Source organism: Cupressus sempervirens, chromosome 5 (genome assembly GCF_028749045.1).
Source record: "Cupressus sempervirens isolate cs-2001-9-10 chromosome 5, ASM2874904v1, whole genome shotgun sequence".
Classification (NCBI taxonomy): Eukaryota; Viridiplantae; Streptophyta; class Pinopsida; order Cupressales; family Cupressaceae; genus Cupressus; species Cupressus sempervirens.
Window position 1 is genome coordinate 260,914,166 of NC_143122.1, and position 16,926 is coordinate 260,931,091.

A 16,926-nucleotide genomic window follows, 5' to 3' on the forward strand; every position below is an offset into this window, starting at 1 on the left:
TTTATGGCAGCGGATCATTTAACATAATTCATCTTGATGCACATATGATCAATATTGATCGGGGATGTAGAACCTGATCCAAGCGATAACAATAAATTGATTGCTCAGATTTTCATACTTAGGTTGAGCAATTAATGCAAGGATGATCCTAATGAATATCCTTTTACTCTGACCGACACTATCATGTTTTAACACGGAAGTATGACGGTATCTTACAAGAAGAAACATGTGGAGCATAACTACTTGGACTATAATCTCATGACCCCGCCATACAAGTTAATAAGTGTGTTTTATCTCATGCTTATCATCTTCTATGTTTTATTGAATTCATTATCTTCCAAACAGTTTAAATGCTATTGTGGAGCATTACTTAAGACTATAATCTCATGACCCCACCATACAAGTTAATAAGTGTGTTTATCTCATGCTTATTATCTTCTATGTTTTATTGAATTCGTTATCTTCCAAACATTTTAAATGCAATTATAATATGTATACATAAATCTGTATGTCTGCAAATGTATACATCTGTGTCTATAATAGATATATACATATCCATCTCATCTTATGGCATCAAGATTATCAATGGAAAAGTGAGTCTCAACCCAAATAAATCATGACCGCTTTCTCATGCAATTTGCTACGCCCTCACTAGATAGTTTGTACATGCGTGCTAAATCTTGAAATGCATCCTCACATAGCAATGCGAACTTTAAGTTTCCTATCAAGTTGATTATTAAGCCAAGGGTTAACACTTCAACTAGCAGAATAAGGTTGGATCTTGTTACAGCTATATGGACTTGGAACATGACAAAAGTTAGCATTCATCTTTATCTAAGATTCTTTAAAAGAGATACTACGGGAAAAATCTTCTCTCTAAATGAAATATCATATTGGTAACATAACTAAGATACACGAAGATTCCCTCGAAGGGATGCAAAATGTCGATCCATTGGCCTAGGGGTAACAGAAAGGAGGAAGCTATATTTTGTATGACGTTGGTTTAGTTTCTACATCTCTTGTTGAATTGCAAAAACGAAAGCTTGTGTATAGCTCACATACCATCATAATGACTATTTATTTGCAAAACTCTATAAGCTGACAAACATTGCAATAATCTGTCTTTGACCAAGCGGGAGTGCGAATAGCAAAGAAAAAGGCTTTACATATCAGTCCAAATTGCGAAGATGAAAGCTTGTGTAGGGTTCTAAATAAAATTAGTCTGAGTATCCAACCCAATTATTTATGTTGCATTGTAGTGTATACACTGTAAATTACGTATTGATTTGTTTTGACAGGTTTAGGCTACATGTATAATTTGTTGGTCTGAACATGCAGGGCCACTTGCTTAAAAGTTGTTGGGACTTGAAGAAATTTAAAACAAGTTGAAAAGGAATAGTTGTAACACGGAAAATTGTTCAGAAAATTAAGTCATGTTCGCTACATGATTCTTGTCAAATTTCCTTAGCTTGACATTTATTATGCGTGGACTTATCCTTTCTAAGATTATCCCTATTTCTAAATTGTAAACATACTCCAAAGAACTTTTTCTCATATAAATTCTACGGTTCTTTACAACATGGTAAATTACCTTTTCTATAACCAAAAAATAAGCATTCAAGATTAAATCGTTGACAATGGACATTAAACTACTCAAAATTCCGAACAAGAACAGTTCTTAATAAAGGATACAAGCAAACATGTTCAGACTGTAAATTGTAAAGTTTTTCACTCGATAATAATTTTCTTTTATAATTGTAAAAATAAGCATACAAGAAGATTCAATAACTCACACAATTCTGAACCCTTGGGACATTTCTCCATGAAGGATATACAGGAAAGCATGTTCAGGTTGTTCCATCTAAAAAAGATCTTATAGATAAAATGGTGAATGATTTGGAAATTAAGTACAGCACAATAGATTCTCTGTCAAAAGCAGGCAGTAAGGAAAAGCAGTTGAGGTACGCTTCAATACCAAGATCGGCAAGCTTGTGAGATTAGATTGATTGACCTATAGTTTTGGGGCTTTTTGCAACCTCCTGAAGACATATCCATATTCACAATGAGAATGATGATTTCAGGCTTCAGCAGCTATCCAATTTAGGGACATCCGTCACCCTTACAACTGACTTTTATATGCATATATTGAGTTCCAATAATCAGGAGATCATATGAGATAATGGCAATATGACTCGCAAGTCACAATGTATATTTGGTTGGCTTTGTGAATTTCCATGAATATTCTATGTACTTGCAAGTTAAAACGCATTTCTTATGTAATACTGAACAATAAAATAATTGATATTTGTAATTTGGGGGAGTCACATATTAAATCATAAACAGTGTGCGTCCCTACATAAAGTAGATGCACTAATCCTACTTTTGTTAAAATCTCGTTAATGTAGTCATTGGAATGTCACTCTCTTGTGCAACCACATGAACCAAGAAGATTATGTATGATATAGAAGATGGTGATAGACTTTAGTCTTGCAAATGAAAACAGCAAAATAGACACTATTAACATGCACATTTTTTTATTTGGGATTTTCCCTTCCAAAAGTAGAACCATAAGATAATGATGTACCCCACAATAAGTGATGTGAATTTGAGCAAGGCCTTTCTAAATATAAACAGGCATGCAATTAAATGGCTATATCATGACTCAAACAGGATCTGAATTTGTAAGTGAGCTCAGACAAAAAAGTAACAAATAAATTATAAGCTCTTTTCTCCCGTGTAGAATTTCTCAACATCCATCACCAGTCTCAACTTCACTAGAATTATATTAGTGAATGGCTTTGAACCTCTCACTGCAATAGTAGTTTTCGTTTAAAAGCCATATCTTTTAGCCGCCTATCATACATTCTATATTTTATTGACTCCGGAGCATCTGCCCCACTTCACATAACCATTCCTCCATCAACATTGAAAACCTGAAAGGAGTAAATGACACCATAAATCAAAAAGCTGTACATTTTATGTGAGCAGATAATGTCTATTTAAGATAATTTCTCATACCTGTCCTGTAATATATTTGGCAGCTGGATTCAGCGCCAAAAATTCCACAAGACCTGCAACCTCTTCTGGTTGTCCATATCTACCTGCCAATTTAAACATGCAACATGTTAAAAGTTGTAGAGAACAGTGATTGTTTATGTTGAGTGGATAGAATGCCACAAGTTATTGAGAGTAGATGACAACAACTTTCAAAGAGTTTGCAGACTCAATCTTTACTGGATACCCAGTAGCAAATTCAAAGTGAAGAGGTTACCAAGTGGTTAAACACCGACAATTTTGAAATGGGTTATTTCATAAGAGCATATTATGGGCTCACCTCTGCTATGTGTGTTTCAGATTAATAAATTTATGACTGTTTTCTAGCAGTTCTTTTAAATCAATATGGTACGAAATGATGCAGGAGCATCTCCGGGTTCAAACAATCAGCATAATCATAGCAACATTCTCTCTATTTGTGTTTCTAAATAACAGCTCTAGGCTCCAACAGTGCAGATGATCTCTAGATTTTAATTTCTTTAACATTCTGTGTTTCTAAATAACAGCTCTAGGCTCCAAAGGTGCAGATGATCTGTAGATTTTCATGTCTTTAGCATTCTAAGATTTTCTTGTATAATTGTCCCACTTCGTGAGAATCTTCAAGATCATATCTTGTCACTTGTCCATCAGTCCATGACAAGTTATGACACCTCTTTCAATATGGGAGCTTACTTAAGGTACAATCTGGCAATAAAGCATAGTTTAATAATTACAAATCAGTGTATACTCACTCACCAAAAAATCTTACCAGAGTGTAATCACAAAAGAAACTCATCGATGAGTTTTAGGTATAAGTCGTGGCACTTATTTGTTAAAAAACCACAACAAAAAAGAAAAAAATAACTGACTCACATGAAAGAAATTGTCCAGCATTCGGTATGATAGGAGACTGATTTTCTAATTGCTATGAATGGATTTTGGGCACGATTCAAAGATTTTTAAGTTTCTGCAAAGCAAATTTATGGCAATAGTTTAAAGATTTTTCAGTTTCTGCAAACGGATAAAGGGAACAATTTGAATTCCACTGGCTGCGAACAGATTTAGGCTATGACAAAAGGATTTTTGTCATTTATTCATTTTCCAACAGCATAGAATTCACATCCTGCTTCAAGCTTCTAAGTTCCCACTTTCACTCGTAAGTTATGAAGAGGCATCTAAGCCTCATCCCAAATCACGCCCAAGTTTCAAAAATAGTAAGGACTCATGTTGCGAAACGAAGTGACAAAATTGTGAAAATGGCCGCCCCTCAACCCCAGAAGGGGCATAGTCCCTTCACCACTCTGGGAGCTCCATCACCAGATCCTCATCCACTACCATCCCCAAATTTACATCCTTGGTCCCCTCATCCCCCAGATAACAAATACTCACTTTTTTAACATCCTACATTCTAAAGAATAATTGCAATGATCTAAATAAAATGCATGAACAATATTTTGCTTGCCCTAAAATACTGAGAACATTTGACTGATTTATTTTAATTTACATCATAACTTGTCTGAAATGCTTACCCAGAGGTATGGTTTGAAGAATTTTCTTCTCAATTTCATCACCAAGTGTTGCTGTCATATCAGATGCAATAAATCCAGGAGCAACGGCATTTGCCTGAATAAAAAACAAAGTAGTTAACTTATAAGCATCCATTTCTGATTCTTGCAAATTACTTTGCAGTTAGCATAAATGTTTACTGTATCTACAAAGAAATGGCTAAATGAAATCTTGTAATAATAAATGAAAGTTCACTAAAGTTTAGAGGCATACTGTGATATTTCTGCTAGCATATTCCCTTGCAACGGTTTTTGTCAGGCCTATTACTCCGGCTTTGGCTGCACTGTAGTTAGCTTGTCCTATATTGCCCGTCAAACCCACTACAGATGAGATATTGACAATTCTACCCTGAATGAATATAAACCAGGCAGATTTATTTAAACAAGGAAAAAAATATAGGTTTTAGAGCATACATAACATATTAAACATATAGTGCATTTTAAAGTTCTACTGTTTCATCACGCCAAACAATGAAATTTCCCACTATCTCTAATTTTACTTAATATACAACTAAGAATAGAAGATTATGCATGTAAATTAACAAACATTAGAAAAAAATAAGCTTGTGTTTACAAACCATATGCACAAGATGAGCATCTAAAAATCATATTTCATTTCAAAAATAACTAAAAATACAATACACCACAGTAACAATGTAACTTGAATGTAATAAATCAAAATCCAAAAACCTTGCAACATCATATATTAAATATTTATAAAATTCAAAAAACACGAAACACACTGCATGTACCGAGTAATGCCTCAAGATTATCCAATGAAGCCTGAATTTCACATCATTCATAACAAACAAGGGAATTTTGTGTTTCATACTATCAAAGAAACAAAATTGTTCTCGTAAAATTTTGGAGTTTGCATCTTGTGCAGTCATATCATATATTCATATCCTATGAGTTCTTTTGAGTCACTTTATAGTCCCTAAACTATTGCAATAATCATAAGACCAATGTGCATTTTCAGCACAGCTAATAAACTGTGACATGATTCTCAAAGAACCAATCTGTGATATAAAATGGCACTTTTTTTGGCATTGAAATATGTCAGACGGATGGATGCACAAAGCACATCTCTGAAGGTAGCACAATAAATTTTAGGAATTCATGTGACAGATGTTCCTTCTCAGGATGCCATGAAGCATTATGGAGCGGCTTTAGACAATTCTTCTCTTCCACAATTTGTGTTTGATAAAAAGCATCCCTCCTCCTTATAATATAAGGCATTTGGGCATTAAAATGGATCCTGGTACTTCATAGCAGAGCACACATTTAATTCTCCAACCATGACCTAGGAAATCATTCAAAAATTATGTTAAGATTTGAAATGCGATAAATGGTTTGTGGCAGACATGAACTCTCTGAATTGATTCGGTAAGGCCTATAGATTGGCACAACAGTTAAATCTCATTTGCATTGCAATTCCCACACGGAATATCATACATTTATTTTGCCAAGTCGTGTTAATTTGTCTATTATTCAATATAAACAACATGCTGACCTGTTTCTGAGGCATGTACTGTCTGAGGTCAATGGAAAATTTAAAATTCAGAGTCAGCAACAAACAGCAAAGTCCTATTTAAAAGAAATGCCTGGAACATAACATTTACGGCACCAGCACTAGTTGATAGAAGAGTTTGTTTCAGTAATGAGGGTACTCAGTCAATATAAAAATCCAGAAAAGGTCAAAATTATTTACCACAGGATAACAAAGTTTTATTGAAAGAAAGCACCACCAAAAAGGTATTCATAGAATCAATACTAGTAAGTGCACATATTTACTGAAAAAATAGGAGTGCATAAATAGGAAATTGTGTCATATCAGATATATTTGGAAGTGAGTATATAACAAACAAAAAGATAAGGAAAACTTGGCAAGCCAAAAAAATTAAGTGGACTGTATGGAAGTCTTCTTATCCTACTAGCTCTTGCTTTCTAAGCAACCATAAAAATCAACCAACTACCACATACCTATATTATAAAATGGCATCACAGATTTGATTATGTTTTTGGTCTCATTCTTAAATGAATTTGAAACTATGAATGATACAAGAAATCCGTAAGCAATTATGGTACAAGATTGAATATCTGTTTCTGAAAAGTTGCGAAGCAATGCTAAATAGTAAGTAATGTCATTGTGCAGAACGTGTCATAATGAGCTGAGAATATGCATAATACTATAAAGAATGCAGTGAGAAAGAATAGGTTGCAAGTAAAGCAGGAAGTTATGAAAACAAATAAGAAATTTATGCTCACTTGCTATAGTTACCCCGTACGCTGCTTATTATGCACGTATGTCTAACTGTTAATTTTATTGAAAAGAATAAATCCATGTAGGTGTCATATAGGATCTCTTCTTATTGTATTTTCATATTACTGTATTACATAATTCAGTAGTCACTTGGAAAAGTAACACTCACTTTCTTCTTCTTCATCATGATTTTGGCAGCGGCCTGTATAGAAAATCAACAAATAATTACTTACGTGAAGAACAATTCATATGATGACACAAATAAACATATGATATTTGTGTATTGCCAGTAGTTCTGCCATTATTCAGAAAATAAAGTTATATCATAAAAATGTACCTGTGTACAAAGGAATACACCTGTAAGATTCAGGTCAATGACATCCTGCCATTGAGATTTTTTCATCCTCATCATTAATGTGTCCCTTGTGATGCCTGCAAAGGAAACCAGGGCACAAATTCTTAGCAGGCACATAATAAAAATTTTGTGAAGTAACTGATGCATCTTGTCCAACCATAGGAAAGAAAGAAATGAAAGGTCAATAATACCTGCATTATTTATCAAAATGTCTACTGTGCCCCATGAATCAACTACCTGCCCAAATAAAAAAGTTACAAATAATGATTAAGTACAACAGGATATCGGCTTGAGAAGAATAGCTTGGCATTAGAATGAGATATTGAACTGATTCTTACTGTTTTAAACATAGCCTCAACATCAGCCTCCTTTGATACATCTGCTCCATAAATCAATGCTGAGCCACCAGAATTTTCAATCTGCAATCAGGTCACTCTTAACAGATTGCTTAATGCAATAAAAGCTTAATTTACATTTGACCTTACTGTAAGGAAAATTTGCTTTTGTAATATTATGTTCAAATCTGTAATCCTGATCGGCATACATGCACATAGTACCATCTCCCTAGATTTAATAATTAAATCCGATTACTCCTCCTAACTGCTTATCTTTCATTTAAATCTAGACCCTTAAGCCATCGTTAGGAACTTAATGTCTTAAACCATATAAAGAAGCCATTAAGGAATTTGGAATTGTATGGTGAGGTCTGTTTATTTAAATCCAATTACTATTTGTTAAGTTTAGATAGATTTGTCATAATGTAACGGAATTTCCGAACTTCCAAGGAGAGAATATTAATTGATTTCTATATCTCTCTCTTGGCCATTTGATATTGGTATAAGAATTGTCTCTAAGAGACATGTCATGAAAGAACATGTCTCCACAACGTGGAGCCATGTCTGTTCATGGCATGACTCTTCACGTAAACAATCTTAGTCATAACCCAGATTAGTTAGTACTAACCAATTTTATTATTGCAAATCATTGATCTGCATAGAAAGTGAATGGATCAGTTGATCAATCCAAATTATGATCCAATATAAGTATGCTCGATCATAGCTTGGTCAGTTCTACGCATGTATATCAGATCATTACTCAATCTATACCAAGAGAATAATATAATCTGCAAATTCAGATTTCAGTATACTTACTGTGATATATACAGTTTTGATTTAATACAAAAATGATTTCTTTGTCTCCAGGGTATATAAAATGATCATTCTTATTGACCACAAGAAGTGTGTATAATGAACTGACATACATACACATATATAATTAATACAAGCAATCATCCTTATATGTGACCGAAGCTACTATGTATCAACACTCCCCTTAGCTAGGGAAGACAATTAAGTATAACTCAATTTAAATATCACCTAACTCATGGTATTAAGGAATATAGAGAACATCAAGTCACATGACATTCTTATATCCTACCGAAGCTACTATGTATCAATACTGCCTCTTGGCTAGGGAAGATGAAATATATATTTCAATAAATTCACCTTATTTGGAAGAGTGATATCACCTATCTTGTGACATCAAAAATATAATATGCTTAAGAACATCAAGTCACGTAATATTCTTCTTATATGTATATCTAAGTTATGGTAAGTGCACTGACATCAAGTCTCATGATGTCTATCATAACACATCATGGCATCTCACCATGATTATCTCATAAAGAACATAATGATTTGCAATAGGTATCACGTCTCATGATATCCATCAAAATGCTCTAAGAGATACTAAGTATGACATTTTAGATATCAACTCACTCATGATATCAAGGAGTATATTGAACATCAAGTCCGCATGATATTTATATATCCTGGTTATGGTATTTGCACTGACATCATGTCGCATGATGTCTACCATAACTCATTGAGGCATATCCATAGATATTATGTCACATAATATCCGCCATGATTATCTCATAAAGAACATATTAATACAAACTATATAAAGTTAGCATGATATCTATCATATGTGCATGGGATTTAACTATCAAGACATTTCCATGAATATCAAGTCAACATGATGTTCGTCATGATAGTAGACATTGTAAAGTCGTTACCTTACAATGTTGAATACAAGTGTACATTATCAGAGAGATTGTCACCTTTCAGTAATGTACATGGGGGGGGGGGGGCCATAAAGCCATAGAGTCACACACATAACAATAAAAGATTTTACATAGAGTTACCACAAATTCTCTCATGTCGTGTTGTCATGTCATCACACACATGATATCTAAAGTTTACATGAAATCACCACAGATTCTCTCACATGAAGAAAAAATCCAATAAAGTACATTTTAAGAAACCATTGATGCTAAGACTCCTTAGCAAGGGCTTCATTCTTCATTACTCCAACTCCAAGATGGTCTCCAAATGCACAAACTTCACTTGGTATGAGACTTGGTGAGAAAATCCGTCATTTATACTATTGTGATAATGTACCTTGTCTCCATGGTTTACTCCCTTTGAATCACTATGATCAAAGATCCACTTGGTAGATTTTCTAGCAACTCTCTCTGTTCTAGTCACAACATTATTCGTAGGAGTAGTCTCTCATATTCAAACATTCTTGTCTGATTTCATAGTAACATGAGTGAACGTAATAACCTATGGATTTATCCCAACATTGGGCTATAGCAGACATTTATACTAATGTGACTCCCTTCTTGAAGCAATAATCATATGCATAAAGTTCTTGACTTCCAAGCTTACATATGAAGGATGTACCAGAGTCCCTCTCAATAATGTCTCCTTCTCAATAGGGACAACATTCATACAACATTAGAACTTAATATGCTAGAATCTGATTTAGATAATTTCAATATTTCCTCTTAGCTTAGGAGGATTCAACACATTCAACATATCATCATCGTGACACTCTTAAGAGGGTTATTTGAACATCATGGATTCTTTCCATGACACAATCTTGCATACTCGCAAAGGATGGATCTACTGTGTATTGCCCATTAGAGGGTGGGAGATACAACTAAATGTAAATGAAAGCAGTTTGCATAATCGCTTATCTATCTCTTATCTTCCCATTGCATCCTCTTTTGAAAAGAAATAATTCCTTGTTAGTAGGAATCTCAGATACATCTGGTACTCTAACCTTGCTGTTGTACTAAAAGCTTTTCAAACAGTCTCTTTATAAGTTAGGCTTCCACAAACGATCTTTCCTTATTTCTTTCAGCAATGAAATTACGAACAATTATATTTATCACACTGAAGCATCTAATAATATGATCTGATGCTTGTGTCCTTTGGCCCTCATCATAATTCACCGTGTTTAGAACATTTCAGCGTGATATCCAACATAATCCTAGCATCAACATTTTCCTTTCTTCTTATCCACTGTGAATGGCTCCAACTACGTAGGTTTGTGTTTAAGTATTAGATTCTAGGCACTTGAAAACAGTTTGCCTAGCATTCCATATGACAAACATAGGGATAATGTTCCATCTTGAATCCGTAAAATATTCTCATTCATATGTGTAGCCATTACACCAAGCATGAAGGAGAGGCCTCTATGAAACCATGATATCACATGATGGTTGAAAGTTGAAACTTCCAAACGCAATATCTAAATAGTGAGTGCAATTTTGTAGTTCTAGGCTACACCTCTAACACAACATCAGTACCAAAAAATAGTCCACAGTCACAGGATTCTACAACATGGCCATGGACACTTTAGACCAATACTCTCTTCAAGCTTGGCACAGTCTACCTGTGGACTCTTCCCATGTCCCACTCTAATGGATGGTATTTCTGCCTGGGCAATAAATACAACTGCTACAATTATCATGATGTAACTGGTTTCTATACTACATCCAATCTTCATTAATATTGCCTTTTGTTAAATAGTCTCGATGTGGCAAGAATATAACATTATTTGATAATACGCTTGAATTCTTAGATTCAAAAATATTTCCTTAAAACTAGTGTCGTTATCTTCATAAACATACAGAAATACAGAAGTATTCATAACAATGATGCACATCTGACAACAATCACTGCAAGCGGCTTTGAACCAAAAAAAATAAGAAATGTCTCGGCAATACCTTTGGAATGAAATGACTGGAATACACTAATCTCCATATATATCAATGTTCTATGACTTAGATTTCTAAACTTAATGCTCTAATACCATGTTAAGTTTAGATAGATTTGTCATAATGTAACGGAATTTCCGAACTTCCAAGGAGAGAATATTAATTGATTTCTATATCTCTCTCTTGGCCATTTGATATTGGTATAAGTATTGTCTCTAAGAGACATGTCATGAAAGAACATGTCTGCACAATGTGGAGCCATGTCTGTTCATGGCATGGCTCTTCATTTAAACGAACAAACATAGTCATAACCCAGATTAGTTAGTACTTAACCAATTTTATTATTACAAATCATTGATCTGCATAGAAAGTGAATGGATCAGTTGCTCGATCCAAATTATGATCCAATATAAGTATGCTCGATCATAGCTTGGTCAATTCTACGCATGTATATCAGATCATTACTCAATCTGTACCAAGAGAATAATATAATCTGCAAATTCAAATTTCAGTGTATTGTGATATATAGAGTTTTGATTTAATACAAGAATGATTTCTTTGTGTACAGGGTATATGAAATGATCATTCTTATTGAGCACAAGAACTGTGTATAATGAACTGACATACATACACATATATAATCAATAAAAGCAATCATCCTTATATCTGACCAAAGCTACCATGTATCACCACTATTCAACAATTAGATCCAGTTTAACTACAAAATTGGGCATGGAGAGGAGTCAAGCAACTTTGCACTTTATTTTCCTGTTTAAAAATTTTCATGTACAAGTATAAAGGCCGTCTTGCCCACTCCTCGGGTCTAAGGAAAAAACCTCCATTGACATTAATTCTCTTTCAAATTTTATGATTTTATGAAAATGCTATATTTATTCATGAAATATATGTCCTATTCCTTTCACAGCCATCACAGATAATAGGGTAGCTAATATCTATCTTTGCCACACCTACCAAACTTAAGGTCTACAAAGCATGAATAGAAAAAATTCAGGCCAGATTTAAATTCAAGCCATCCAAAAGAAAACCACTTCTTCAATCATGCATTTTAATGTATAATTACACAACTCGAAGACAACACCTTATTTCCTACAATAACTATAGCAGAGTACACAGGTACACAAAGAAAGCTGTAGTTGACGAAACAAATTCTGCTTTTGATCACCCTCATGGGAAAATTAGCTTGTCACATCTCTTGCTCTCTCACTTCTTCTAGAACTACCGGTACTCAACATATGCAAATTCTTACTTTTTGTATCAACCATAGCTGAGCCTAAGGACCATGAATTCAATTACAAATTTAATAGTAGTTAACGTACAAGCCAAAAATTAGGTAAATGATGGTGTTCAGATATTCATATTGCTTACCCTACTCATTTGAAGGATGCTTTGTTCAAGGTTGCACAATTAGGGCCTTCATAAGAGGAACCTAGAGAGACAAAACTGAGAAATACTATCTTGGACAAGACCTATTCCAAGACAGGTGTGCTAATGGAAGAAATGAAGGCCACATGGGTCTCGCATAGATGCAGCATTGTCATGGATGAGTTGTCATGTCCCTCTCTTAGCAACATAATTATAACAGGGGATTTGCCTATCATTGACTCTCGTAGGCAAATAATTATGGGAAGAGGGTCGATTTTGTCTTCCAATTAAGTAAGCGGGGCCTACTCATTCGAATATTATAATAAGGTTGTATTCTAACTTTATAAAGTTAATTATTTAATTTTATAAAGTTAATATTTGTAGTGCAAGATGATTCCAGATAATTTCAAGAAACTTCCCGGCAAAAAGATAAATAGAGGACATAGGGCTCCCTTTGGAAGCAAGCGATTTTGTGGATTAGTTTTCAGTTGGAGCAATTTGTAGTCCCCGGCCTGCAAATTTCCAGAGGTCTCTGAGAACGAAAACTCTCTTAGATCTGCATAACTGAGGAGGTGGGATATCTTCCGAAGGGTTGCACATTGGAGATGGTCCTCAACCATTTCATGTGGAAATTATTCGTTTTTTTTGGAATACTGAAGGAGTGGTGAGTGGCGAATTCAAGCACTGGAGAGCAACAATCGACTTGCAGTATTTTTTTTAAAAAAAGAGAACCACATCGTCTCATAAAAGCCGGCAAAGGGAGCTAGGGCTATATTCATGGGGGAGTTTTTTTCATTTTGATTATATCTACTGATTAGCAGCGGCACATTATCGTGTGGGACGGCATGATCTCAAACCCACTATCACGGGAACCGCGTCCAACAGCAGTTGCGGGTGGATTAACAGCGGATCAGGCTAACCAATCGCCAATTCCGCGGCAGGTGGTACAGTGTCGGCACGGGCTTATCTGCGGAATCACGACGGAGGAAAACCATCGCCATCAGCCACTAAAACAGGGAGAAGCTGCCGCGGGTATAAGTGGGCGTGATAATTTCTCAATTGGCGGATTCAATAGACGGCGGTAATAATCGGGCTTTTTCCAATAAACCCGCAGAGAAATTCCCACGGCATGTGAAGATAGGTGTTGTGAGTAAGTTAATCAAATTCAGAAGCAACAATCCTCAAGTTCTAATTCCCAGACTGTGCTGTTGCGATTTCAGACTTAGTAATTTTCCACTTGATTATCCATAAATTGAATAGCTAATGTTATAGTTTTCTTGCAACTGAATCACTACTGATTTTTTGCCCATATTATTATTCGCTGCATAAGATTAGTCTGTTTCATGGCAAGTATTTGTAAGAGGCTTACATTTTAAACTCTTATAGTGAAGGCCATCAGTGCCTGGCTGCTAACCGTTTGTCGGAATAACTAACCCTTGAAGTATGAGTTGTGAGTGCTAAAAGAACCAATAACCTACCGGGTTATTTCATGAGTGGACAAACATTACTACAGTCCACTAATCAATTTCACAGTCACAACCAAAAGAGGCCTTACCCTACTCATTTGAAGGATGCTTTGTTCAAGGCTGCACAAGTAAGGCCATCATAAGAAGGACCTAGAGAGACAAAACTGAGAGATAATATCTTGGACAAGACCTATTCCAAGACAAGTGTGCTAGTGGAAGAAATGAAGGCCGCATAGGTCTCGCATAGATGCAGCCTTGTCATGAATGAGTGGATAAACATTACTACCGTCCACTAATCAATTTCACAGTCGCAACCAAAAGAGGCCGGCCTTCCTTTAGGCAATTGATTGTTTAGGGAATTACAAATATGCAAAGTTTCAGTTGTGAGTTCTGACAAATAACAGGACATACCATTTTGGTGCAAGTTGTGACAGATGTAGGGTACTCAAGAAGCTATTGAAGTTTCCTTCAAGCATATCTACTAGAACCCTTGTGCACATGCCATGAACAATGCATGCAAGGGCATTGTGAAATTTAAGAGGATCAGTCAGATTGTAGCTACTGTGAAAGATGTCAAGACAATAATATACATTCAGCTCACATTACATGCTCAACTTTGGTCCTCTTAAAAAAATTACCAAACCCATCAGTGAGAATGATTTGAAGTGAGCCAATTAGATCATCGCTGATATCACAAATGTCCAGATGATTCGAAAAGTCAATAAAACAGGTGAAGGAAGTACAGAGTGACAATTTATTGTCTGATTAAAAATACATAAACTCCATCATATCCCCAATTTTTATAGTGTCAAATATGAGGACTAAACTTCAAGCCATAGGAGATGTGAGTTTGTTGATCGCACACTGTAATGTCCCCTTTCTAAAAAGAGTATTTGTAATCAATAATATATAATATAATTATACCTATCATGCCCCTCCTGATTATAAGATATCATTTTAGCAAATAAATTCAAGGAAACTATAAGATTCTGATGAAGAACAAATATTATAGGACTTTCTAAAATAGAAAGCCGAAGTCCATTCCTCCCAGCTCAGTCCCGCGTTTGTCATGGTCCTGCAATAATAGTAGATCAGATTCCTCAATTGGAGAGTGTATACTGTAATGTCCCCATTTTCAATTCTTCAGGATCTCTTTTAATGCTGTTGATGTTGTCTTTTTTGGGTTGGTGTCAACTGGATCATAGGGGTGTCTCAACATACCATATGTTGAGACAAATTGATGAAGATGAATGACACTTTCTGGAGCGATTTTGGCCTTGTTCAAACTTACAATTTTCCAGAAGTGTGGCTCTGGACGCCGATTAAGTCAGTCGAAAGTTTTGGCTGACTTACTATTTTTAGTAGTTACTATTTTCTGGTTTCCCAAAGACATGTTTTTGGGGGTAAAACCAAGTGCCTTGGAAACAAAACATGCCCCAAGTATGGAGGGACAAGTAGGGGACGTTACCTTGCCGTCTTCAAAACCCTCAGAAAACATGGAAATGGATGGAAATGGTGATAGGGGAAGGAGTTTTGCAAACCATTTAAAGAAAAACTAAGTCAAATAGCAAAAAAAAAATATTATTCTTTAAGTTGCCCCCACATCCCAAGTCACCCTATATGGGTTAAAAATCCTAATTTCTATTACTGCTTTCTCATTTTGACATTACTGTTTACCGTACAAGGTAAAAGATACTTTAACGCATGTAATATAGCATGATATAGCACTGAACGGATACTTTATTCATATATGCGATATGCACTCAATGCTTACTATCCAAATATAATGATGATGATGATTCCTCCAAAGTCCATTCAAGACGGTGTACATATACCTTTTTGAAGGGGTGTCGCAACCATCACGCGCCCATTCGGATACTATTCTACCCGTCGGCTACAACATAGAATTTACCGACAACAATTACAAGTTTGAAAAACAACTACCAACACCAAGAAGCAGAGTTTGAAGGAGAGAAAGAATGGAGGAAAGAACAATGTTTGAAGAAGCAGTTGGATAATTCAGACTACTCCAAGTGACTCCTTTGTTTCATTTTTTCTTTCAATGTTTAAACTAGAAATGTCGATCAAATGTCTGATTCTTCCCCCTCATGTTTCAGTATTTTAAATTTGCTTTATACTTGTAAAACATTTGCAGTAGAGGCAATGAAGGTAGTGACCAAGAAGAGGAATAAGTTGAAAATGGAATAAATATAACTGGAGATGGGAGTGAGGGTGTTGGGGGTGAAGCACAATGTGCACAAAACCAATCTAAGTGCCCTCCTCTTACCTTAAAACCCTATTGCACAAGGCCCTTTTAACCTCAAAAGACCTCTTCTTGGCCTTGTTCATCTGATTGATGTCAAAAAGAAATATTCAAGATAGACCAGAGTGTGATTATGTCACATATGCAAGACTGATTTATAGGGAGCTACATAAGTGTGGGGTCTCATTTCTTATCTGTTTCTTGCAAAGGAGTTAAATTTGTAAAGATAAAGGAGGATGAGAAGATAGAATGTTATAGCTTACATATAGAGGCAGAAAACAAGTCTAAAGGTGTTGTGCAAATGCCAATGCAATTCTTCACATCCATCTATGCCTCAGCCTATGTGATCCAGTGTTAGTAGTCGTAGCAGTTTTCATAGTATGGATGCCACAAGAGGAAAGAGGATGGCCAGTAATAGTGGCAACCAGGGATAGTTTCAAAATTCAAATACATTCAATGTGTAGGCATGGTATATGACAGATCCAATGCTAATGTTTTATACCTGTGCCATCCCATTTCATGTGGCTTG

At 35.2% G+C, this 16,926-nt stretch overlaps 1 protein-coding gene across 1 annotated transcript in view; it reads right to left on the reverse strand.

Annotated features, from left to right (window-relative positions):
- Positions 1–2,508: 2,508 nt before the first annotated feature.
- LOC149555537 (3-oxoacyl-[acyl-carrier-protein] reductase 4-like) overlaps positions 2,509–16,926 on the reverse strand; it is a 36,674-nt gene continuing 22,256 nt past the window's right edge. The window contains exons 4-11 of the mRNA XM_089829632.1: positions 7,555–7,635; positions 7,408–7,453; positions 7,199–7,293; positions 7,031–7,063; positions 4,813–4,947; positions 4,563–4,656; positions 3,019–3,101; positions 2,509–2,933 (exon numbers count right to left, since the gene is read on the reverse strand). Coding sequence (XP_089685758.1) covers positions 2,901–2,933; positions 3,019–3,101; positions 4,563–4,656; positions 4,813–4,947; positions 7,031–7,063; positions 7,199–7,293; positions 7,408–7,453; positions 7,555–7,635 — 600 coding nt within the window. The 3' untranslated portion in view covers positions 2,509–2,900. The remainder of the gene's footprint in view (positions 2,934–3,018; positions 3,102–4,562; positions 4,657–4,812; positions 4,948–7,030; positions 7,064–7,198; positions 7,294–7,407; positions 7,454–7,554; positions 7,636–16,926) is intronic.